General features: G+C 40.1%; 3 protein-coding genes across 5 annotated transcripts in view; 2 read left to right on the top strand and 1 right to left on the bottom strand.

Annotated features, from left to right (window-relative positions):
• Positions 1-11,079, top strand: part of LOC117489654 (guanine nucleotide-binding protein G(i) subunit alpha-2-like) — a 29,229-nt gene extending 18,150 nt beyond the window's left edge. The window contains exons 3-9 of the mRNA XM_034139118.1: positions 1,459-1,600; positions 3,615-3,775; positions 5,696-5,824; positions 7,366-7,495; positions 7,901-8,054; positions 8,152-8,344; positions 9,899-11,079. Of these exons, the coding sequence (XP_033995009.1) occupies positions 1,459-1,600; positions 3,615-3,775; positions 5,696-5,824; positions 7,366-7,495; positions 7,901-8,054; positions 8,152-8,342 (907 nt within the window). The 3' untranslated portion in view covers positions 8,343-8,344; positions 9,899-11,079. The remainder of the gene's footprint in view (positions 1-1,458; positions 1,601-3,614; positions 3,776-5,695; positions 5,825-7,365; positions 7,496-7,900; positions 8,055-8,151; positions 8,345-9,898) is intronic.
• A 159-nt stretch (positions 11,080-11,238) lies between these two features.
• Positions 11,239-15,200, top strand: inka1b (inka box actin regulator 1b). Its single transcript, XM_034139119.1, has 3 exons — positions 11,239-12,727; positions 12,822-12,871; positions 14,065-15,200. The coding sequence occupies exons 2-3, from the start codon at positions 12,869-12,871 to the stop codon at positions 14,992-14,994; spliced, it is 933 nt and encodes a 310-aa protein (XP_033995010.1). The 5' UTR covers positions 11,239-12,727; positions 12,822-12,868; the 3' UTR covers positions 14,995-15,200.
• A 322-nt stretch (positions 15,201-15,522) lies between these two features.
• uba7 (ubiquitin-like modifier activating enzyme 7) overlaps positions 15,523-24,970 on the bottom strand; it is a 34,191-nt gene continuing 24,743 nt past the window's right edge. For 2 of the 3 annotated variants that reach the window (XM_034138654.1, XM_034138655.1), the window contains exons 22-24: positions 18,596-18,697; positions 17,744-17,826; positions 15,523-16,647 (exon numbers count right to left, since the gene is read on the bottom strand). In XM_034138654.1, coding sequence (XP_033994545.1) covers positions 16,515-16,647; positions 17,744-17,826; positions 18,596-18,697 — 318 coding nt within the window. In that variant the 3' untranslated portion in view covers positions 15,523-16,514. The remainder of the gene's footprint in view (positions 16,648-17,743; positions 17,827-18,595; positions 18,698-24,970) is intronic. The other variant, XR_004556599.1, reaches the window with a different exon arrangement.

The raw sequence follows: 24,970 nt of genomic DNA, 5'->3' as shown, positions 1-24,970 counted from the left end.
TCTTACTATGTTTTTAATAATTGGCCTTTTAGTCTTAACCCAAACATTTATTTTGGATGTTGTTGTTATTTCCTTGTCAGATGTAAGGAAATGTTAATGATAATTCCAGATTTGTGTTTGGCTAACCGGTTTATCGAGTCTCTGCTCACAGTAAAAGTTGTTAAAGCTTACAGATCTTTCCTTCTGTCTTTGGCTCAGGCACTGAGCATATTAAATGTAGAAGTTAAAGCGCAGAAGTGTATAATAAAATGAACGTTCTCCAAGATATAGACAACCTTGTGATTGGTATTTTACTGCTCAAAGCGCAATTGAAAGTGTGTAGAACCAATCTGAACACACACAAATATGCATACACGGGAACCTCAATTGCTTAATTATTAACATTCCTCTGGGCTAGTAGCCAGGCATTGAATCCATCTTTTATGAGCTTGCAGCAGTTACAGTCTGTCGCTTTGAAGCCTGGTTATTAACACGTTCAGATAAATCAACCCGCATGACAGAAACACTTGCACATTATGTAACATTACACATTGATCAGCTTGCATATACTTGACATTACAGGAGAGAACGTTAGGAACACAACCTTTTCATAAAACACATACAAAATGTGGTGACTGTTCAATAAATTACTATTGTTAATTATCAGTTGCATCAACACACCTAAAGTCAGTATGCACTTTTACTTTATAATAATGTGGGCTGGTCTCAGTAAGCTCTCTCTGCTCTGCCTGCTGCAGTCTGGATGATTGCATCTCATAGGTTGCACAGACCCTTTGTTCCCTCACATTCGGAGTAATACTATTGCAAGAGGTTAAATCCGGATACTGCATCAGCCCAATGCTGCAGAGCTGAGGCAGTTCCACTGTGTGTTAACCGCACTGCTGCACACCATCCTATACACCGATATGGTAACTGTGAGACGTACAGTTTATGTATCTTGTTAAATGAGGTAGCGGTTGAAGGGATACAAATAAAACTGCTTTCAGGTGCCTTTTGACAGCCAAATGTTCTGTTTAACAAACTGATTTTTATATTATGAAATGTTACTGGAATATAGATTATTATGACTCTTCTGATGAATTAATTCAAATGGAGAAACAATGGCTACCCACCAGTCATCATAATCATTTTCGTTCTAGAGAGATCTAATGACTACATGATTTTGAATAGTGCCGCCCATACTGATGAACCCACAGGGAACCATAACCCAACACTGCATTATCCCACAGCTTTGCTGCACATTTGCGTACGATTTATTTATTCATTTATTTAACAGGGACAGTGCACATTAATCAACATGTCTGTAAAAGTGCCAGAGTTAGCTATCTTTCATCTGTAGTCCCTGGACATATTTTGTAAGTCAACCTTAAGACATCTGAATCACACATGACTGTTAAAAAAAAAAAGAAGCTGCATATTTAACTTTTAAATGTACGTTTTATTTTGTTTTTTTGACAGGATCATCCATGAAGATGGGTACTCAGAAGATGAGTGCAAGCAGTACCGAGCAGTGGTTTACAGTAATACCATCCAGTCTATTATGGCCATTGTTAAAGCCATGGCTTGTCTCAAGATTGACTACAGCAGTAATGGCAGAGTGGTAAGACACACAAGCACATAAACATTGAAAACACTATGCATTTATGTAGCACATTTATCAAACTGTTAGAGAAACACAAGGAATCAGAAACACAGACACAACCTGCACACATGGACACATGAAGACACACTATTGGCATCAACTTGAGGCAGAGATGCGTTCCGCTGCACCCTCTGAACACCAATCAGCCTGTGATCAATCTGTCAGTGAGGTAACAGTGGCCAAACTCATTCCTGTGGAGGAGTGTGTCACTGAGATGTTTGCAGTGAAGCCAGCGCTTTAACGGAAGCTGCAATAAAAGAATAGAGGACCCTGCTGTGTTCATTAAAGCAGGATGGATAGACTTTTCTTTCTTCCTCTGAATGATCTGTCAAATGTCCACATGTAGCTGAGTGATGATACTCTCGCAGACTCCCACACATGGCAATTAGTGTGTTAGGTGCTAGCCAGCCCATACTTGCACACTGCAGCACTATAGAAGTACACATGCAGAGATTGTGTATACATTTACACATGCATACGTGCACACATTATTCCCACTGTTTGCTGTTTAGTTTGGTTGGTGGAGGAGAAAGAGTTTCAACACATTGGATTCCCAGAAATAAATCATTTTTAATCCAAAAGCTGAATTGATACAGCTGCTCTTTCATTCAGCAGTGGTAATCACTGCAACAGAAAACTTCTATCAATAAACCAATTTAAAACGACAATAAAACTATTTGCTCATTTCAAACCTTGGAATACAGACACAAAACTTGATAACCCAAATTGTTTTATCTTCCTCAGAATAAAGGATAGTAAGTGGTGATTGATGTTCACCAAGAAAAGGTAAATAAACATTATTCAACTGAAGAAAATACATTACAAATATATAAAACATGGCATGAAAGGAGCAGAGATGTATTGGCTGCCTGGAAGGGACGCTGGAAAAAAATAAAGAATGAATCTCTCTCCCAATGTGACAAATACCCACAAAGGGTGAAATGTGTTCTTCAGTTTGAATCATTCATTTATATTTTGATTCTACATACATATTTAGAATCCTGAAGCCAGATAATGAACAGTGAATAATGATTGCTCATTGTTAATAAAGCTTGGAGAAGATATTTTATTTCATGCCAACATGATGAGGGAGAATTGAGAGCAACACGCATGATGGCAAACAGAAAATCAAACCACCATCTGCTAAAGCAGTCCCGCATGCTGTTACTTTGAGTCACCAACATATCTTACATGTGCTCAGCCCATACTGGCTGGCACCGGCTTATCATAGGTTTCAATTTCACCATCACATTATATTGCTACTATCATATCCTTTGCTTCCTTGGCCCTAGTTCAGAGACCTGGCCCTCCATGACTACACATGATTTATTTGGCATTATGTGTCCAAAGATGAGAGGCTGTGGATCATTCTTGAGAGGCTGTATTTGCTTCGTCATCTTTTACTTAAGTCTTAGAGTTTCTTCTAATAAGAAAACAAAATCTATATAAATTATTCACTTATTCATAATTATGTTTTTGTTTCCATATTTTCACAAACTTTAATTTTTTTTAAAGGTCTGTTTTAAAAAGCATATCCACTAGTGCTTCACAATGCTTCAAAACAATAATATTACTACCACATTATAAAGACTTTATAATGATTTATAAGGTCAAGAATCACAATAACTTATAATTGCTGTTGACTCACTGAAATGATTTTCAAGAATCAGTGTCAAAACTATTATAATCTTTTGTAATGCAATGTTATCATTGTTATAATTCATTATCGTGATCAGCAGTTACTTGTCACTGCAAACATTTATTTAAAGTGGATATCTTTCAAACATTTAAAACCCTCTCAATGGGCATGTGAGTGTTGCATTGAGATTGACTTCTCAACATATTCTTCCATGAATGATTATTATTGTTTCAATCAAAAGACATATCCGAACAGCGGATAAAGCTGATGGAACAAACTCCATGTACGTTTTGGCAGTGATGCTCTGAAATGCTTCCTTATGTCCCGCTGCAGGACGATGCCCAGCAGCTGTTCTCGCTGTCTGCCGCTGCTGAAGAACAGGGCATCTTCCCCGAGGATCTGTCCAACGTGATGCGCCGATTGTGGGGGGACAGCGGCATTCAGAGCTGCTTCAAGCGGTCGCGAGAGTACCAACTCAACGACTCTGCAGCATAGTGAGTCTGACTTTATGTGCATTTATGCTTTCATGGTGCCCCCAGGACACTTTTATACCATAACTTGTCAAATCCAGCTGACATTTTTTATGTTGCCCTTCATGTCCTCTACTACTTGTGCATTAATCATTACGCAAACATGCTCTTGCGTACACCGCTATAAATGTAAATGTGGCCAAGAAACCTCACAGCGACCTGTCAAATGTGCTTTTCTCATCCTGCATACTTATTGACTTGTATATCTAAATAAAAAAAGGTTTTGCGTCTGAAACACTATAGTTAATGTTATTTTAGCATAGTAAAAGACAGCTCAAGAAAGTATAACAAAGGTTTGTATTAGGTTCATGATTGAGCTCATTTAATTTGATGAAAACAAAAGGCTGTTTAATATTTCCGCTCTTAGAGATTGTGTCCTCCTGGTGTCCTTTCGTCCTCGCTCATAAGCAGTTCAAGTTTTTAACTTCTCTGGGGAGCAATAGAGACTGAACACCAATAACTTCCATTCAATGGTTATGTCTACCTCTCTGGGTTTTATTCTTTAATATTGTAACCTAATGAGCAGAGAACACAATTGACTTGAGGAATCAAACGATTTGATTGGCCTCCATTAGCCTCGGAGTAAAGAATGACTTCAGTGACTTGTGTCTTTTTGGAAGAAGCTGTTTTATGTTTTGGCAGTGCTATAAAAGTAAAACACTAAATGTATATGTTTAATGGATGCGATCATGACACAGATAGTTTTTGGTTAATTATTTGTTATGTTTTTGTTACTTTCAATAAGTCTGCCAGGTCGGCTCATTCATTATTTTCATACGGTTCCATGACACACAGACTCTTTGTGTCTGTGAGGAGTAGAGCGGCTGCTGAAGCTCCCAGCTGGCCTTATATGATGATGCAATGTTTGTGTAAGTGGATCGGGTTTTGACTAGCAAGAACCAAAACAGAGTAAAATTAAAAGAAATAAATCCAGTTAGATAGAAGATATGAAAGACAAAGCAATTCTCTTTTTTTTCTTCCACTGTGTGAAATTAAACTGCCATCTTTGAGTTGCAAAGACCATGTGTAATTTTATTTTCAACATTTGCATAATTTCTCCTGAGCACCCCAACATAATCATCTTCAAAGATTGAAGCCAATTTTGTATTTAAACAAATCACAATAGGAACAAATAACAATAATTTTGTTCACTAATATTATACATCAAATGAACTTTATTGGAGCAAATTAGTAGGAAAATGCATGTTGCCACTCGTCAGCTAAGAATAACACTGGCCTCGCATTATTTATTATTAACTTCTGGTCAAACTGTGTTACAGGTTGTCCCTTTTTAAGAGTGTATTTCTGTGGTAAGCCCCCGTCACTGCCACCAGGGTCTCCATCTGTGTAGAGTCCCAACACATAGCCATAGCCACTGTGCAATGAATGCTGCCCTTTACAAAGGGGTCCCCTAAGGACACTCAACTAAATCTGCAGCTCCATGGTTTTCAAGTTTGCCAAATTTACTAAAAGGGTAATTATATTGTTTATTTTACAACAGATAAACAATAATAATGTATGTTTTATTTCACCTAATTTATCTTAAAGCCTGTTTGGAGCTGCAGTTCTAGGAGTAAACAACCAACGTATGGTCTTTAACCTCCATAATGAATTTGGCCATAATTACATTGTTACAAAACCTTTGAGATCCCTTAAAAGGCACTTCAAACAACCTAATGATTAGACTGTTCATGTAAAGTTAAGTGGAATAGTAATGCATCAAAACATGCCTCATATCTGCTAGAATCCAACTGTTCAGGAAAATGTAGTATATTTGAGGTTAAAGCGTCACAAGTGAGTGTGTATGTATGTGTGTGTGTGTGTGTGTGTGTGCGTGTGCGTGTGTCTGCAAATCATGTTGATATATCTCTGCCTCTCTCTTAGTTACCTGAACGATCTGGAGAGGATAGCTAAAGCAGATTACATCCCCACCCAGCAGGATGTGCTGCGAACTCGCGTAAAGACAACAGGCATTGTGGAGACGCACTTCACTTTCAAGGAGCTGCACTTCAAGTAAGGCCATAGAGCACTGACTTTATATCAATGTTATATTACTTCGCAGGAATTATACTGCAATCTCCACTCCAACCCTGTGTCCCTTTAATCGAAACAGGAGATTTAGCCATTTGCAGCCAATGTGAGAGCCTAGGGAACTTAGAAGCTCAGCTTTATTTTACATTAAGGTGCCTCTGTGGTATTATAACCCTGTCGGTGTTCACTCATTCCCAATGCTTGCTTGCAACTTAATGTGGCTGTCAGTCTGTCTTATCACCACACAAGAGCACATGAAACATGACCAACTGAATAAAATATAGCTGTCCTTGGTGCTATTTTAGGAGAGCAGCTAGGCAAAACCCTAGCTAGGATATTAAAGTAAAGTATGTCATCATACTTTTTTATTTATTAAATGTGGTCCTTCCTCCTCAGTGTAAAAAGTGACATTACCATAGCAGCCTCCTCCACAGCTGCTCTAAACAAATTGCTCGACTTTAGACCGTTCTCAACATTAATAGCATTAAAGGGCAACTGACCCTCCTGGCATGAAATGTGCTACTCAGCTACTTAGAAGCCAAACTATACCAGAATCTGAAAGCTTAATTATCGTGATTGCACTGTTAATAAAAAAGATGCTTCCTACAGTGCTTTTACTCAATAAAACCTTTAGAGGGAAGTGCTAACATGTGAGTATGTACAGTGCTGCAGGTCTTACATAAAATATGCTCTCTGGCCCAGCCTGAGCACTCGTGTGTATATTAGTAATGGATGTATAGATGTACATCCTAATAGTGGATGTGCCAGAGATGCAGTCAGTATTTTAACATTTTATAACAGGACCTCTCCCAAAGCACATACTTTCTGATATACTGTATAGGTGAAAGTACAAACTATTTCATATAAAGGGCACATATCTTAGTTGCTTTGTTTGGGGACTTGATCAGTATTACATACTAAGACCTTGATAAGCAACTTAACAGATCTGGATGATAAAAAAATAAAAAGAGCACATGGCTCTGGTGTGACCTGTTTCCAGATAAACTCTCTGATATTTGCCTTCTGTCACAGCCTCAATATTTGGCCTGAATAATACATGGAGGCAATCGATAAGAAGAAAGTCAAGTTTTTGTAATTATGTCCTGTTTGCCATAACAAGTACTAACAGACCATATTTACAGAGACTTATGCAGATATGTTTTTATATTGACTCAATTTAGACCCAAACACCACATATTTGCCTCTGTATCATCTAACTGAATAAAGAGGCCTGTCTGCCTCTCGTAGCATTGAAGCCTGTTGTCTGTTTTCAGATATTGGACCGTATTCTCTCTACCTCCTCCTGAGGCTTTTGTTCTCAAAATAGCCTCATGAAGACTTAATGTACATCCAGGGATGAGATGTCACTCTTTATTTTTCTTTTTCCTTTCTTGTTAGCCGTCATCCTTCGTAAAACTGTCTTCTTCAATACCTCGTTCTCTATCACTTTCACCTTACTGTCTTTCAGTGTGACCTACTTCCTCCACACTCAATGCATCTCCTCTGCTTGATCCCCTTTGCAGAATGTTTGATGTGGGAGGACAACGCTCGGAGAGGAAGAAATGGATCCATTGTTTTGAAGGAGTCACAGCCATCATTTTTTGTGTTGCACTCAGTGCTTATGACCTGGTGCTGGCTGAGGATGAGGAGATGGTAAGGAAACATTATTCTCATCTGCTTTGTGATATGACTTCTATTCTATCTTTATACAGCAGTATCAGGTAGTTACAAGGCGAATAAAAGGATCCATCCATCCTCTATTGAAAGCTTAATAAAAGTAATCTCCAGATGGTGAAATTATTATCCATTTACAGTTGAACCAATGGAGTGTATTTATGTTAAAAAGCTAAGTGGCTTGAACCATTGACCCCAATTTCTGGAGCTGATTATGAATTAAAAGAAAATGCTCCAGAGAGACTTGGCCTAAGAGGAACATCCTGTGCTCTGCTCATTTCTCACATTTAAATATCAAACAGCAGTGTCCCCTGGTGGCAGCTCTGATGTGTTGTTGTGCTTCAGTGGAGGCCGCAATCTTTGACTTCCGTTGCTTCTCTCTAGAACCGAATGCATGAGAGCATGAAGCTGTTTGACTCCATCTGCAACAACAAGTGGTTCACCGAGACCTCCATCATCCTCTTCCTCAACAAGAAGGATCTCTTTGAGGAAAAGATTCCTCGCAGCCCCCTAAACATCTGCTTCCCAGAATACACAGGTACAGAGTTGGATTAATAACAAATAAAATCACAAGAACATGTAAGCTTTCATGTTAATATCAAATCACCTCATGTTTCCAAACTGTTGTTCCCCAGGAGCCAACAAGTTTGATGAAGCAGCCAGTTACATTCAGACCAAGTTTGAGGACCTGAACAAGAAAAGGGACACCAAGGAGATCTACACCCACTTCACCTGTGCCACCGACACCAAGAACGTGCAGTTTGTCTTTGACGCCGTCACTGACGTCATCATTAAGAACAACCTGAAAGACTGTGGTCTTTTCTAAAGGTAGGCTAGAGGGATGATGAAATATAAAATGTTTTCTAACACATTCATGTGGCCTTAAAGGTCCCATGACATGGCCATTTCTACTGATCATAATTCCATTGTTGAGGTATACTAGAATAGATTTACATTGTTCAATTTTCCAAAATCACATTGGTTTCTCATACAGCATCTCTGTATAGTATGTGTATTCACTCTCTGTCCTAAACGGCTTGTTGGAGCTCCTGCCCCCCCCTCCCTATGAGCCCACTGTGCTCTGATTGGTCAGCTCGCCCACTCTGTTCTGATGAGTCCACCACCGTTACAGCGGAACATCAGTGATTATGTGTTACAATGGCGTTAGCAACCAGAAAATGACACTAGTAATGACAAACAGATGAGAATGCTGCGTGGGGTCTGGGTGCCGTGGCTTTGAGGCTCGAGGAGCGGACAGTGTGAGCTATATTACTGGTGTTGTTTCCTGGTTGCTGCGTAGGGTCTGCGAGACAGCGAGACACCGCGGAACTCAGCCTGAGCACACACACACACACAGACAGACAGACAGACACACACACAGCCAGCCGCGGCTGAGAAAAGGTGTGTGTGTGTGTGTGTGTGTGTGTGTGTGTGTGTGTGTGTGTTGTGTGTGTGTGTGTGTTGTGGTGTGTGTGTGTGTGTGTGTGTGTGTGTGTGTGTGTGTGTGTGTGTGTGTGTGTGTGTGTGTGTGTGTGTGTGTGTGTGTGTGTGGTGTGTGTGTGTGTGTGTGTGTGTGTGTGTGTGTGTGTGTGTGTGTGTGTGTGTGTGTGTGTGTGTGTGTGTGTGTGTGTGTGTGTGTGTGTGTGTGTGTGTGTGTGTGTGTGTGTGTGTGTGTGTGTGTGTGTGTGTGTGTGTGTGTGTGTTGTGTGTGTGTGTGGGTGTGTGTGTGTGTGTGTGTGTGTGTGTGTGTGTGTGTGTGTGTGTGTGTGTGTGTGTGTGTGTGTGTGTGTGTGTGTGTGTGTGTGTGTGTGTGTGTGTGTGTGTGTGTGTGTGTGTGTGTGTGTGTGTGTGTGTGTGTGTGTGTGTGTGTGTGTGTGTGTGTGTGTGTGTGTGTGTGTGTGTGTGTGTGTCCAAATGGACTTTGAGGGTTTGTGACTTTGCAGACCGTTTACCTGCATAAAAAGCTACATAACACACAAGGGGACGGATAATAACCAGAAAAACATGTCATGGGACCTTTAAGGTTAAATCAGTCGATAAGTTGATCAAACAGAAGATAACTGGCAACAATTTGATTGATTGACGACTCACTAATTGACTTGAATTGGTCTATGGCACAAGCCTTCTGGCTCTATTTTCCCAATTGTGAATATATGTAGGTTTTCTTACTTTGTCATAACATAATCTCTGTGTCTTTGTCATTTTAATTAAGCGCAATTAAGCATTGATTAGCTAATTAACATCATCCATGCCTGCGTGATTTACTGTAGTTGATGAGCAGTAGTTTAAACATGATACATTAGTAGACATTAATACAAGTCATTGCTCTTTGAATGTATTTATCTAAAGGTGCTTTTTCTTGTCGTCTTTCTGTTCCTTCAGGAGAATGCCTGACGCACACAGACTGCATGAGAGACTGCAACAGCCATGTGATGATACTGCTTTTCATAATGAAAACCATAAGAGACTTGACTCTTAGAGCACATACTTTAAAGAACTTCAACAATCACAGATTTGCAACCATTACATTCTCTGTTTATTGTGTTGATTTTAAAAATATATATATATATATATATATATTTCTTATGGCTCTTGATTAGGGTTCTCATACTGTCCATACTGAGTACCTGTAAATAGATATATGACCAAGCCCCCTTTTATTGGTTTTTAAATTGAATTTGTAACATAAATGATATTATCCCACTGGCTTAAGTGGAAAAAGATGTTAGAAGAGGGAAACTTATCATACTATTAACCAATCTTTCCCATCATAATACATGGTAAATGAAAATAAAGCAATATGAAAGTATTTTACATCCTTAATAGGACTTTCAGGACTAGTTTAAGGATGAATTTTAGTCTGCAGTTATCTGATTTTAAGAGTCTCATTTGTTTTGTATTCAGACCTCTTTGAGTTGTTAGGGGTTTCATTTGAATCCTTATTTGCTTTTGAAGTTTAATAAGTAACAACATGAAAAAATAATATTTTATAAAAATGAAATGACTTTGTTAACTAATGTTGGCATTTGATGAACCCTCTGACTGCACAGAGCTTATTTTTTAGAAGAAAACAAACAAGCATGGAGAATGAACATGGATGAAGGGAAATGCTTTTGTACAATGTTTACACAGAATCCACCGTTGTACTATAGTGCATTGTTCTGCATGACCGTCCATAGATTAGCGTGTATCTTCCACAACTGAATAACATTCCTGAGTAACTTCTACAAAGAAACAAAACGTAAATGGTTTTGTGTCACTTTTAAGATATCTACAATATGTTTAAGTGTTAATGTCTGTTTCTAACATGGATGTTCTGTTTTTTCTGTTCCATTTTAAGTTTGTTTTTACATATGTTTGTGCCTTGATATCTGTTTACACATGTTATTTAGAGACATACTATCTCCATAGTGTGAATTAGGGCTATTTCTATTCCACTGTATTTCACATTACACATGATTTAAGATGCACCACAACAAAGAGACACATGGATGATAGTCTTTCAATAATATTAAGAAAAGAGTCATTCAATTGTTTTATGTAAATAAAGTTTGCTCACTTGATCTTTTATTTTCAATGTGATGGGTCAAAAGAAAATGCACTTAACACACATTAATCTCCATGAATGGACCTAAACTCTACTGAAATGCAAATTAAAAAATATATATATATAAAAGGGACTTTAGATTGACTGTGAATAATCCAGTCATTCAATATATATGATTCTGAAATGGGCCATTACACACACTAAGCTGTTTTACTTTTGGTACTTAAGTATACCTTGATGCCAATACTTTTGTACTTTTACTCAAGTAAGTGTTTAACTTCTAACGAACAGAATATTTTTTAAATGTTTTACTTTAGTGAAAAATCTGATTACTTGTTCCACCTCTGTATAAGAGAGGGTTGCACTTGCATTGCAGTAAAGGATTTAGGTTTAATTTGTCACAGCTTTCTCATAATAAACCCCAGAGATACATTTTTCTTTGAAGTAAATATGTTATAATTTGGTCATGGCTGTACATTTACTGAAGTACTTTATTTAAGTATTATTCTGAGGTCTGGAGAACTGGTTCTTTTAAAATTCAGATTGTACATAAACATGAGCTCATGATACATTTAGAGGTTTCTGAAAACACCAGCAGTTGTTCATCTGGTTACAAAACAGTTTAAGGCCCAAAGAAGAGAAATTATACATTGACATTTAACGAAAAAGGTTTAGAAAAGCTGCTGCTGTTTTGAAATCATCTCACAGCTTCTCCGATCTGGCTGATATATATCCCTATTGGTTTGTAACCACTGGACTAAACTACTTAGCAGTATGCCTTTGTAAAGAAGTGAAAACCCAACCTCAGTTACACTTGAATGCAATCTAAACAATCTAACAATGTCATACTCTTGTGCTTGAGAGTCCTGAGCAGATCCATCACAACTGGGGCTGAATTAAGGTGTTATAAACATCTTAGGTGAGGTGAGGAGGAGTTCAGTCATCAATGGGTTGCTTATCTGCAAATTAAATGAGAACATCAATCGAGCTGTGTTTGCATTTCTAAACACCCGTTAAGGAAAGAATTGGGAATGGACCGTATGCATAAAGGGTGTGAAAAGGTTTATATGCAGAGACAATGGAGCATGTTAAAAAGGGAGGTCCTGTTCACAAACATCCACAAGGTGGCGTCATGTAGATTTGAGATGTATGCAGACATAAGAGGCGTTTAAGCACAGCAGTTCACACCATTTACTATTGAATTTTTATACTCTGCATTCATCTCACCTACACATTAGGTTCAACTAAAGTGTATACTATGCACTATATAATATAACATATTCATTATCAGTGATGTAGAAAATCCAACAGATGTTCGTCCAATAGAAAAAAAGTTCAAAAGGTCCTGCGATCGATCAATATATTTATGTTCAATGAAAATGTCGTAATAATCAAACTCCGGATCTTTCACACTTCAGTACAACACTTTATAGAAGGAACCTTTTGCTCACACAGGGAGGGATCTAGTTTCAGCAGACTCGCTATTGGCTGATTTGGTAATGCCCTGCGCTGATTGGCTGCTGGGAAAACCTCAGCATCGTCAAAAGCCCCTGACAGACCTTCATATGGATCAGAGGGGTAATACAGCCCACAGACACTCTGGCTCTATTCAACTGTGAATCTCTGCAGCTGTGGATTGTGCTGGGATTAATTTAAATGCTTAGGTGAGTGGTTAATACTAATTCTTTACTATATGTCTTAGTAGTGAAACACTTTCAAAGCCCATCTCATATCTAATGTATCATGTTTTTGTTGCAGAAACAACAGGATTCTGAACTTCACTACAGGAATTAACTTTCAAAGATATGGTAAGTCTTTTCCATGTGCTTTTATATATTTCAATAGTTTTCTAGATGCATTGCAGTGGCTTGTAATTGCAAAGGTCTTTGCTTAGGACCCTTGGCAGGAACACTTTGTAAAGTATTTTCAGTTTAAGTGAGTGCACATGTTTCTGCTGATTCTTAAAGTTTTCCCTCTACTGGCTGTTCTTTTTTGGGAAGCTTGAGTGTTTAATCCCCCAAGTCACAGTTAATGCAAACCTAACTGTCCTTGCCAATTGTGTACAACTTGGTGAATCACTTCTCGTTGTGTGAAGGCAGTCAAGGAGAGCAGGGCATTTTAAGAGGTGCAGACTGACCACTGAGTCCCACTGAGGATGTTTCTTGTATCTCAGATAAGTCTCCCCCGGGGGCCAAATGGTTCAGCACCCACAGCTGTGACAACATCATGGCATTGTGTTGTCCGTGCATCTCCAAGCCAAACACTGGCATGCCAGGGAGGTTCTACTAAAAACTAAATATCATAATAGAAACCTAAAAACTAAATGTATTACAGCAAATTATTTTACTTTGGACATTTTTTGGAGTCTACTCTGATCCACAGGAAAGTTTGGTAGAACTGTATTTTTGGTTTGATGATTGTACAGATTATGTTGCATCAACTGGTACAAATAGTTTTTTTGTTTATCTGAAGGCTGGATGATGATATGATTCATAATTAATGAACGATGATTGTGTAATTCCAAAATGTGGTTGTCATTTCCTGCTTTATTAATACACTCCAGTCAACATCCTGTGAGTAAGGGGAATCCAGAGAGGATATGTGCATCGGCACAGCTCTACTTTGTTCAAACTTCCCTTCTCGTTTAAAGTAGCAGTAAGACTTTTCCCAGTACAAAATGTGCATATTGTCCACAAAGCCACAACTTTTCATTTTCTGGGATCATACTGCAAGGGATAGTCTCCATAAAGCTGCTCTGAGGGTTTTCAGGAATGCTTCACTTGTTATATGGTCATAGAGCACAGTGATCTCAGCTGGTAAAAATCTTATTGGCCCAGTTCTGAAAATAACAGAGGGAATTGTGTCTCAGCTAAGCCAGCCTAACTGCTCTGTAGACTCTTGCAAAAGACACCCAAAGCTTTGTTTGGTTTTAAGTGTTGCTTTTAAATATACTTTGCCAATTTTTCCATCACCACTAACTCTTTGTCTTTTTATTGTGTAGCTGTGTTTAGGAGACTCTCCTGACTGCCTTCGGGACCAAATGCAGTGCATGATGAGATCCCTGCAGGACCTGAAGCAGATAAGCAGGCCGAGGCCACTGAGTGAACCGTGTGCTCGCTCCTTTGCTGTGACTCGGCTCTGCAAACAGAGGGTGCAGCAAGAGAGACTCGCTCGTCTGCGTGTCTCTGACTCCAGTGAAGCCAGCACATATGACTCTGCCTGCTGCCTGGCCAGCCCCCTGGAAGAAGACGAAGAGCATCAGGAGCATGAGCGACTGACACAAGGCTCCCCGAGCAGTGAGAAGAGTCTGGACTTTGACTCGGGATACTCTGAGGCTTCTTGGCAGGATGAAGGTGTGGTGCTGAGGAGAACCAGGAATGTGAGAGTCTCCTCTTCTGCCTGCCTCCGCACAAACAGAGGAGCTTCTGGAAGAATCCGGCCCAAATCGACCTCCGACGCCTGCCTGGAGCGCTGGACCGCATTTGAAGCCAGCAACCCAGAGGACTGGACGACCTCGCTGCTGAGCCGCAGCAGGAACAGACAGCCTCTGGTTCTGGGGGACAACAGCTTTGCTGACCTGATAAAGAACTGGATGGACCTACCAGAGTGTCCTGAGCCAGCAGAACTAAAGCCCCATGTGGGGCGGCGCATGGCCAAAGACATTTTGATCAACATGCGGCGCAGACTAGCAGGGATGTCTAAAAATGTTGAGGTGAGGCAGAGGACAGCAGACTTGACGAGGGTCAGCAGGGCTGCGGAGGACCCCAAGCGGATGTCCTGTCCTGTGGGGCTCCAGGCGCTCAAACCTTTCTTTCACCAGTCCCACACAGGCCTACACCAACCAGACACTGACTTCCACCATTTCACTGCTCTCATGAAGACAGGCAGCCGACAACCCATTATATGCAATGACATTATCGGATATATTTAAGTGAGGCTCCAGCCTGACCGTTCAAATGAATTGTGAAAAGATGGTTCTATTTTTATATTGGATTTTGCCCACAATGTTGATACATCTGTAATAAAGGTATTTTGTATTGAATGAAAATGTGTTCTCTTTCTTCCTGAGTATGAGCTGCCATACTGTAAACATTTGAACAGTTTGACAAATTGTGACAACTTTCAAGCTTCTTACAGTCATCTTCATGTAAATGTTGTGTTACAGTGGGGAAAGTTGTCTGTCGTTAAGCTCAATTTTACAGTCTTTCGAGACTGAGTGGTTGGGAGTAAAATCGCCCACAAGCCATATAAATATAGTATCAGCATCTTAGCTCAATCAACTCTAACAGTAAAGGCCATAAAGCTTTAAAAACGAAGCAATTTCAACAGGATCTTTTTTTCTCGTTAAAATGTGAGGTTGAGTGTGTGATGTGGTCACCATAGAAAAGTATGTTTGTGACTAATTAAAAAGACGGTAAGGGAACTGAAGTCTTTTAGTGAAGTACACAGCACCACATGGTTCCTCAGACATATTTATTGAATTATATTATTTAAATGACAAACAGCATCCCGAATCAGAGCCCCAATTACACACTGAATAAATAACCCTTTCACGAAGTGGCAGTGATTAATTCAGAGAGGATTCTTCATTACATGATCTAAATACAGTGAGAGTAGAGTAAAAACAACACTATGTTAACATACGGGTGTGAAGTCAGACACATCGTGTGGTTGTTGAAAAGGACAGGTGATGCACACGAGCCATTTCAGGACATATGAGGGCTTTAAGCTTCCAGTCAAGCTTCTCCAGCTCTGGGATTCTTTCTGAAGGTTTTAAACATTTGTGTCCAGATGACAAAATCCCCCAAATTCGTGAAAGCCCTGTACCTACTGTGTCAAGTGCCTGGTCTGACTGCAGGCCTTCATCATTGAGCTCAGTCTGACCTGAATTAAACCTTGAAACCAGGCCAGCACGGCCAAGCAGCACCAGACCGTCTAATTCATAGGACTTGGCAAACATCTTCACAACCTCTTAGCCTGACCTCTCCAAAGACACATTTTTATATGAAAACCTGAAGTTAAAAAACAGATACCCCGGTAAAAATTTGGAACCAAAATGGCCGTTTGTTATGTTTCATAAAAAGAGAATATATGTGTGCATTTTTAAGTATTGTTTGGAACATGGCTAGGGGACCTGACAACAGATTAGACACATTGTGTTATGTTTGACTTTATATGATTATAGGCCCATTAACAATTGACGAAAACATGATCGCAGTAAGCCAGGGATAAAATCTAAAATATTGTAAAAAGACAGTAAAGGAATGGATAGACAGATGCAGGAAAACATCATTCAGATAGTAATATTTGTAAACAACAGCTAAAGCAGCAACATGAGGATGTTTTTAACTGATAAGATATCACAGGATTGTTAAGCGTGCTTTCTCACATTGAAGCATTTCCATGTGAAACATGTTTACTCTAAAGTGTGAGTGAACTGTGTTGATGGCATCACAAGAGCATGTATCTGATGGGAGGGACTGTCTCACAGTCTTCGTCCTCAGTGAACGAGGCGATGAACTCCAGCATCTTCTTGTGTGGAGGGATATCTGTCTTGGTGACCATCCTCACCACGTCAGAAACACTGCAAAAACATTCAGTATTATGTTAGCTTAGCCTGGGAGAAAAAGCTAACTATATAACATTATTTCTGCATCTCATTCCAACACAAATGAGCATTTTTGGTTTGTGTCTTCTGATCATCAAGGGCCATAAATGTTGTACAATTATTTAATCCTGTTAACATGTATTTATGTATCCAAATCTGGATTAAGCGTGTTCCTATTTGACATAGACTGCCATTATTGTCAATGTTAATCCTACATTCACCATTCTGCTGCTGGAAGGTACACAGTAGCACAAAGAAGGTGTATTAAGGTGTAAACATCAACACATATATTATTAACATTATAATACTATTTCATCTGTTTTCATACATTTAACATAAAACAATTTAATTGTGACCTGTTTTTAAGGATTTAAATGGTCAGTTGGGACAAAATGTTCGAACATAGGAAGCTTGTAGCAGGGCAACTGCACAGGAAGTCACTCCTGGAGAGGGCATTTTTTACACGTGCAGCTAGCGGTCCACATGGCCGGCACTCTGCCCCTCTGCCCCTCTCCCCTCGCAGCTTTATCTAACCACAACACCGCTCCCCAGAGACATGAGCATTTCAAACATACATGGACATTCACACAGTCTGTTTCAAGATGAACTCAAAGACCTTACAGCACAATGTAAGCTAAGTATGAACTAAATCCAAAATGTAAACTTGTGTATGAGTTGGAGTTACAGGGATTGCGAACATCCCAGAGGCTGAATATTCTGCTGTGACTCAGTTCTTAATTAGGAACGTTTACGAGGCACCTGATTGGTTTCACACACCCCGGGGCGTATAATGTGCTGCAGCATGGAACAGGCTCAAACAGTGTGGTGTCTCGATGCAGAAAAATAAGAATCACACTCATTTAACTCTTAAACTCTTGTCCTCAACAAACAGAAGGAAACCTGAGGAGGATCGGTCTCACTCGTCAGTGTTCAGTGATGCATGGGGATGTGTCAACAGGCTCTCTGCTCACAGGCGCAGAGGAAACACCTCATCCTGCCATTAGCCTCTAAACAAACACGGGAGGCTACATTATGCAAAATGACATTGTATCTCTGCATTGACTGGACATACCTTTGCTTGAGCCTCTCTTCTTGCCTCATGTATAAGATAGCGTTTCCATACAAGAGAAGGCTGATGGTCAAGTCATATTCATCCTGCACAAAGAATCAATAAAAATACATTTAAAGTACAATGAGGAAAGAGATATGAGTATTGCCAGGATGCATTGTGCAGAGGACAGTACTACTAATAAAGTCTGCAGAGAGTAGTGTAAAGGTCTGATGATGACCTGTGGCCTGTAACAACTTCAGCAGTTCAGGAAGCTCTTCAGTAACTCCGCAAACAAACAAGGGGGAACATGGTCGCTCGAAGGATAAACAAAACCTGGGTAAATAGGGCCACTTGCCAACATATTTTCCCCTTGCCTCCTCAGAACAAACTCTAGCAAAATCAATAAACCGTGTCTTGCCATGCCTGCCTTGGCACGCTTACATGCATAAAAAACAGGCATGGAGTCTTATGTTTAGACTTTCTGTTGCTAAGGACCTATATCATGTTAAAACGCAAAGTACTGTATATGTGAGCAATAGGACAGGTTATTCCACCTTAAATGAACATGTTCAGTATCCATGTTATATTTGGTGTATGATTATATTCTATAAATACATGCAACCAGTTTATGATCAACCATTTTCTATGTTTTAAGTCAAAAAACAAACATTTAAAAGAAGATCTCATTATAACAACATATGGTCATTTTGAGTTTGAATAAACAGCATCTCATACAATAGCTATTGTGTGCACTGGAGGAAGGTGAACAGGTTTAGGTATTTAAAAAAAAAACATGCATAAAGTATGCACTCAGTAGCACCGGGTGTAAAGAAAGTGTGTGTTTCCGTGCTGAGAGGAATAAGGAGGCTGTACCTTGATAAACTGGAACAGATCTCCCAAGGTCATTTCCTGCTGACCGCCGCGTCTGCCCTCAACAAGGAAGTCATCCCACAGGGTGTATTTCTTTCCTGCGACCTGCCGATAGACACATTACACCAACACAAACACAGGCAAAGTTGACAGATGAAGTACTACTTGCTGTGAAAGATATGTAGGATATGTTTAGGTCCATAACAAGAGGCCTGGACACAGACAGGGAGACTGCATTTTTCATCACCGTGTTATAAAGCAGCTGAGAACAATCAGCAGACCCCTTAAACTGCAGTGTGGATCTGAACAAGCTGCGATGAGGTCAAGAAGGTGCGTCCTCATGTCTGATGAAGTGACCCTCTTCCTTTGCTCAAGTTTCAATCTCCCACTAACATGATTCTCACAGTTTAACCTTAATTCTGCTTCAAGAACAAATACACACTACTATCTGAGTGTAGTTTGGGGCAGATCATATTTGTTCAATTTGAGAAAAAGTTCAAGAATGTTGCTTATAAAATCTGCATCTGTGAAAATGTACACGTGCTGCCCTGGGCAGTGAAATAACAACCTAGGAATTTTTCCAGACACTGTGCCAGATCGTACGTTCAATAATGAATTGTTCCATTTGGTTCTTTTTCTTTCTGAATTTCCTGTAGGTCTTTAAATCTTCTGTGATGACAAAACAAACTTGGAATCTGACTGTTTGGACTGGGAATGATAGTCTGTCTACGATAGCTTTCATCTCCTGTCTTCTTTTGCTGATAGATGCACCTTGTGCTGAAACAATGTTTCCAATTATCATTAGAACATTTCTCTATGAACGTTTTTTGAATAGGGCTGTGCATCGATTTTCTTTATCGACCAAAAAGTTCTGAAAGCTAGCATTGAACATCTGATCCAACGTCCTGATTCTTTTGATCAAATGTAATCAAAAATGTGCTCTTAATATTTTCGAAAGAAATTGGTTTGTAAAATAAATATACATTGAGTTATTCAAAATAGTATCATTTAAGCATCAGTACCAAAACTCATCTTTCCTTTAAAGGTCCCATGACATGCTTTTCCGGTTATTACCCGTCCCCTTGTGTGTTATGTAGCTTTTTCTGCATGTAAACGGTCTTCAGAGTCAAAAACCCTCAAAGTACACCCTGTAGCGAGTAAAACTTTAACACAGAAAAGACCTGTCTGTGCTGCCCCAGAACGCCTCGTTGGAGATTTCTCATTTTTCATTTTCCAGAGTCTGTGTGTGAGCACACACACAGACTCACAGCCAGGCTACGTGTGTGTGTGTGTGTGTGTGCTCGGGCTGGTTTCAGGATGGGTTTCGCTGTGTCTCGCTGTCTCGCCGACCCCACGCAGCAACCAGGAAACCACACCAGTAAGCCAGCTCACACTGTCCGCTCCTCGCAGCAGCGAGCCCCGCAACGTCCCGCCAACACGGCACCCAGACCCCACGCAGCATTCTCATCTGTTTGTCATTACTGGTGTCATTTTCTGGTTGCTAACGCCATTGTAACACATAATCACTGATGTTCCGCTGTAACGGTGGTGGACTCATCAGAACAGAGTGGGCAAGCTGACCAATCAGAGCACACTGGGCTCACAGGGAGGGGGGGGCAGGAGCTCCAACAAGCCGTTTAGGACAGAGAGTGTATACTATACAGAGATGCTGTATGAGAAACCAATGTGATTTTGGAAAATTGCACAATGTAAATCTATTCTAGTAGACCTCAACAATGGAATTATGATCAGTAGAAATGGCCATGTCATGGGACCTTTAAGCAGAAGTATTAAACCAGTTTGATGTCAGGCCACTTTGGGCTCTGAGGATGGATATTTGTGTTTTTGTTTTAATAGAATAGAATCAAGCAAAACATGAGTTGTTGCTACGTGTAGTTTTACATTAACAGGAAACTCTTATTGAGTCAAAACATTTCTCTTCAGTTATCTGAAATGCATTTGATTAATCCAAACCCTGTGATGTGAAAAGCGTGATGAGAGCATCTTGTGATTCTGAATGAAACTTTACAAATACGTCAGTCAATAAGATAACTTCACAAACAACACATCTCTGTCTCCGGCCTCAGGCTCCACCGCCACCGACGTCACGTCTCCTCAGATCACATGCTGAATGACCCTACAAGCCCTGACATGCAAACAGTTAAATTAAAAGCCCTGCAAACACACTCCTAGTTATTGGAGAGACACTGTTTTTCAAATGCCACAATGTGTTTACATCATAAGTCACATGTGTAGGACCTAAAGAGAAAACATGAAGAGGGTCAGGATTCTCACATGCAAAGAATATGTCATAATACCTCACATAGCCAGGCGAACCTGATTACACAGACGCTGTCTGCTGAGAAAAGTTGGGAAGATCCAAACTTGGCTCAGGATGTGAATACCAAAAGCCCAGCTAAACCTGGGTCCAATTATCTCTGCACCAGCAGCCAAGGGGAACTTTTCAAATAGCCCTCACAACTCCCACCACTTATGGGGTTTGGGGTTATGGAGACACACTCGAAGCATACTTCTCCTCAAGTCCGACAGGGTGTCTAGGTCCTTTGTCCCATTTTTACACAAAGGACATTTTGTTTGCGCAAAGCCCTTTTTACTCGTAGTCATGTTAGCTTTTTAAATGTCTATGCAAAACAGATCTCAAGCCTGAAATGAAAGAACATTTTTTCAAAAGTTCTTGGAAATGCAAATTCATGCTCAGACATTAAAATGGACGTCTGGTATGTTCCACGCCAGAGTTGTTCATGCTTTTGTATGCAGATGCTGATTTGACACAATGCTAAGTGGGCATTCAGGCTATTTTTACTCTCGTTTCCCTTCCTCTACCTCATATCTGTCGCACAACTCTGGCAGGAACCTGAAGCCAATCAACTAAACCCCATCAATCCGAGAGTAGAGTGACGTCAACTATTCAACCCTATAGCAGGGGAGAAAAAATAAGCCAGAATGCTGGAACCAATCTGGCTGCTGGAAACAATTACCAATGGTTTCCCACAAGCACAACTACAGTATCTGTTTGTAATGGAACCTCTACTATTAAAAAAACTCAAATGGCCCAATGAAACTGTTATCGCTGGGGAGAAAGAAGGAATGAGAAGCAGAGAGTTATTGTTTTCCTCTTAGAGCAACAGTCACCCAAACCAAAAATAATCCCAAATCTGCTTTGCTAGGAGTCCAAATGCAGTACTCTTATCGTATATTAGACACATCTCCGTCACGGTTATTTGAATTAACCATCCGCGCTCAACACTGACACCTTAAAAGAGCTACTTTAGTGGTACAACATAATGTCACAAGTCCAGCTAATTAAAGTTGGGCCAGGTTGTCTTTTAGTTAGAGACTCTGAGGGGTCTCCTGTATTGCTAATTACCAAAATCCCTGCAAAGTGACAATTGGTTGGCAGCTTTTCATAGCTGTACAAAATCAGACAGAATCAGTTCGACTTGGGGTTGGAGGGTCAACCCTGAAAATGCTGTATTGGGAGTAGGCTCATGGTAAATGCATAACAAAGAAGTGTTGGGTTTGTCTGGAAATGAACATTAGCAATCTTAAGAGATAAACTGAAAAACAGATACACAAGATAGTAACCCTACATGACAACTTATTCAACCTCAGGAGATCCTTATTTATTGTATTTAATTATTGGCTTAAAGCTGTGTTCAAGTACTGTCCTATCTCATTGTGTCTATGCGTCCAGAGATCTGTTTGGACACAAAGCAGAGATGGCATTCGGGATTCTGTGTGGTTGAACTACACTGAGTTTGACTTGATGAGGACAAGACAAACGGCCACTTCACAGGCCTGAGTGGAATGAAGCCACATTGGTGGGAATATATAGGTTTACACTCAGTCTGCTCCATTTTTGGAGGGCAGCCAAATCTCTCATCTGCTGTCCACATATTGTAGTCTTTATTATAAATGAAGTGTTCAACTTCCACCTAAAACATGGCACACCTGGTATTTCCAAAACAGTTAGGGAACACAATGACATTTAATAGATTTAACCACTTCTCACTTCACCATTACACACGTCATGGTGTTGCTGATGCTGTGGATATCACCAACTGTCATTTAAATGTTAACTGTCCGTACGTATTGTGGTCATATCAACCTCAGTCACAACTTGGAAACACCATTATTTCCATGTAACAGCTACACAAATATTTGTGATACTTAATACTCTGATACATTCCTGCTCTAATCTAGCTCTAAGCAACACAGTAACATGTCCCGCATTGTCCCGTAAAAACGTCCTATTTGTCCCACATGTGGCTTGTTGGCACCTGGTCACCCTAACTGCTACTGATTTAAAGTGGACCTATCATGCTATATTTAAATGATATATTGTAGGGCCATACCTCTATATAAGGTATATTTATATGTTTCTGTTTTCAAAATACCAAACAGATCATGCATTTTAGCCATGCCTCATTTCGCTCTATGTGCTGTCTACGGGTCTGATTCTGCTGACCACGCCCCCCTGCAGGAGAGGTGAGCCGTGCTCTGATCAGCTGCTGGGCTGTCAGAAGAGGGGGAGAAAAAGAGATCTCCGTCCTCCGTGTTTTATTATATAGAGTCGTTATTCATTTGTTTTAAAGCTCAATAAATAACAAAGAAGACCTTTGACTTTTCTAATTTTGTCCGGAAGATTGAAACTTTAACGGACATCTTGACCGGCGAAAGAAACTGAAACTGAAACTCTGCCGCACGGTCCCCTCGTTCCTTGGAAGAGGCGGAGAGGTGGGTATTTGTCATCTGCTGGTGGACTAACCGGAGAGAATTACAGTGCTTGCCTCGACGGGGAGGGATTGCATTGAATTAAAGCAGCGGGAGCAAACGCTTGCCTCGGGGAGGGAGAAAAAAAGCCACAGCGGAGAATAAACAGAAGGGTAACCATGGTAACTATGGGCGGGAAGTCTTCTTCGCTGCTTTTGTGGCAGACTACAGCGCCACTTACAGGCCTGGCATATGTACTACAGCGTCTCCAGCGCTTTCGAGCGGCAATGGCCGGCCGTGGCCCAACCCCACATTCCCCTGATAGGTGGAGAGTTGGCCCAATAGCCATAGCGCCACTTCTGTGACGACATAGAAGTGTTCAAATCTGGATCAGTCTGTATCAGATCCGTTGCAGCCCCTTTTTTAGAGATTTGGGTATGGAGGAAAATAGAGAGGGTTGTGTTTTCTGACACTTGGTGAGTTCCCTGGAACACCGGGGACACATATTCATGTATAAAAGACGTACAAAAGTGCATTTTGCATGATAGGTCCCCTTTAAGCTAAAAGAAAAAAAATGTTAACCTCCTTGACAGAATCTACGCTTGCATTTTTTTCAAACCAACTCTTCCACATTTGTTATCACGGTTTCTCAGCATTATTAAACATCATGCATGATATAAATTCTCCCTCACTGTGTGGGCTGTTCAGATGAAGTTCCACTAATATCTGACAATAACAGCCCAAACTTCGGGCTGCTTCCTCTTGTTGACAGGAAACCTGGCGGGCTACGCTGCTTTCTGACAAACCTAAATGTAGACAGTAATAGCTTTCAGGAAATAATTCAAATTAATCTAATCATTAAAAAAACACACCTACTTCCAATTGTGTGGTCCTAAAACAGTAAAATAGGATCACATAAGAAATAGAAATACAGATGACTTTAACACACAATAAATCACGAGCCTGCTGGGCGAATTCAGGGAAACTCAAAACGTACTGATCTTTATAAAGTGATGTGTAGAAGGGACCTCAATAACAGAATACATTTTATTAATCTATTTGGATTAAATGGATGTTTTAGATTCCTTCAACACTGAAAACTGTGAGATGCTAAAAAGTACCTCCATTTATGTTATTTTTCTGATGGCTACACTTTTTTATATTTAATTTCACCCAGCCAAAATAACTTAAATGTTCAATAATACCTACATTTCAACTTGATGAGTCATTGAGTCACAGCAACATCTGAGAATATCTGGTAAGACCTGAAAAGAAAACTTGCGATTGTGGTTGCAGTTCAGCTCAACTTGCTAGAGTCTTCAACTGCTTATTGTAGAAGTACACTTATCAAACAACACTTTTTAAACCTCTATTTTAGAGTAACGTTCACATACTTTCAATATTCATAGCGCTAGCATGAAGTATTATTGCATCTGTGTTCTGGATCCCCTCAAATCAGGAGACCTAACCAGGGCAGCTGAACAGCACCTTACACAATAAAGTCTCTTATGATAAGGGAAACTGAACCCAAAAATAGCCGCCTCTGACTGCAGATATACGTGAGGGCATGGGAATGTAGTGCAGCCAGAGGAAGTTCAGCCAAGTGAACCTGATAAGGAGGGAGAATTAATCCAAGTTGGATTG

Source organism: Trematomus bernacchii, unplaced genomic scaffold, assembly GCF_902827165.1.
Source record: "Trematomus bernacchii unplaced genomic scaffold, fTreBer1.1, whole genome shotgun sequence".
Taxonomy (NCBI): domain Eukaryota; kingdom Metazoa; phylum Chordata; class Actinopteri; order Perciformes; family Nototheniidae; genus Trematomus; species Trematomus bernacchii.
This window is presented reverse-complemented; position numbering and strand designations above follow the sequence as displayed.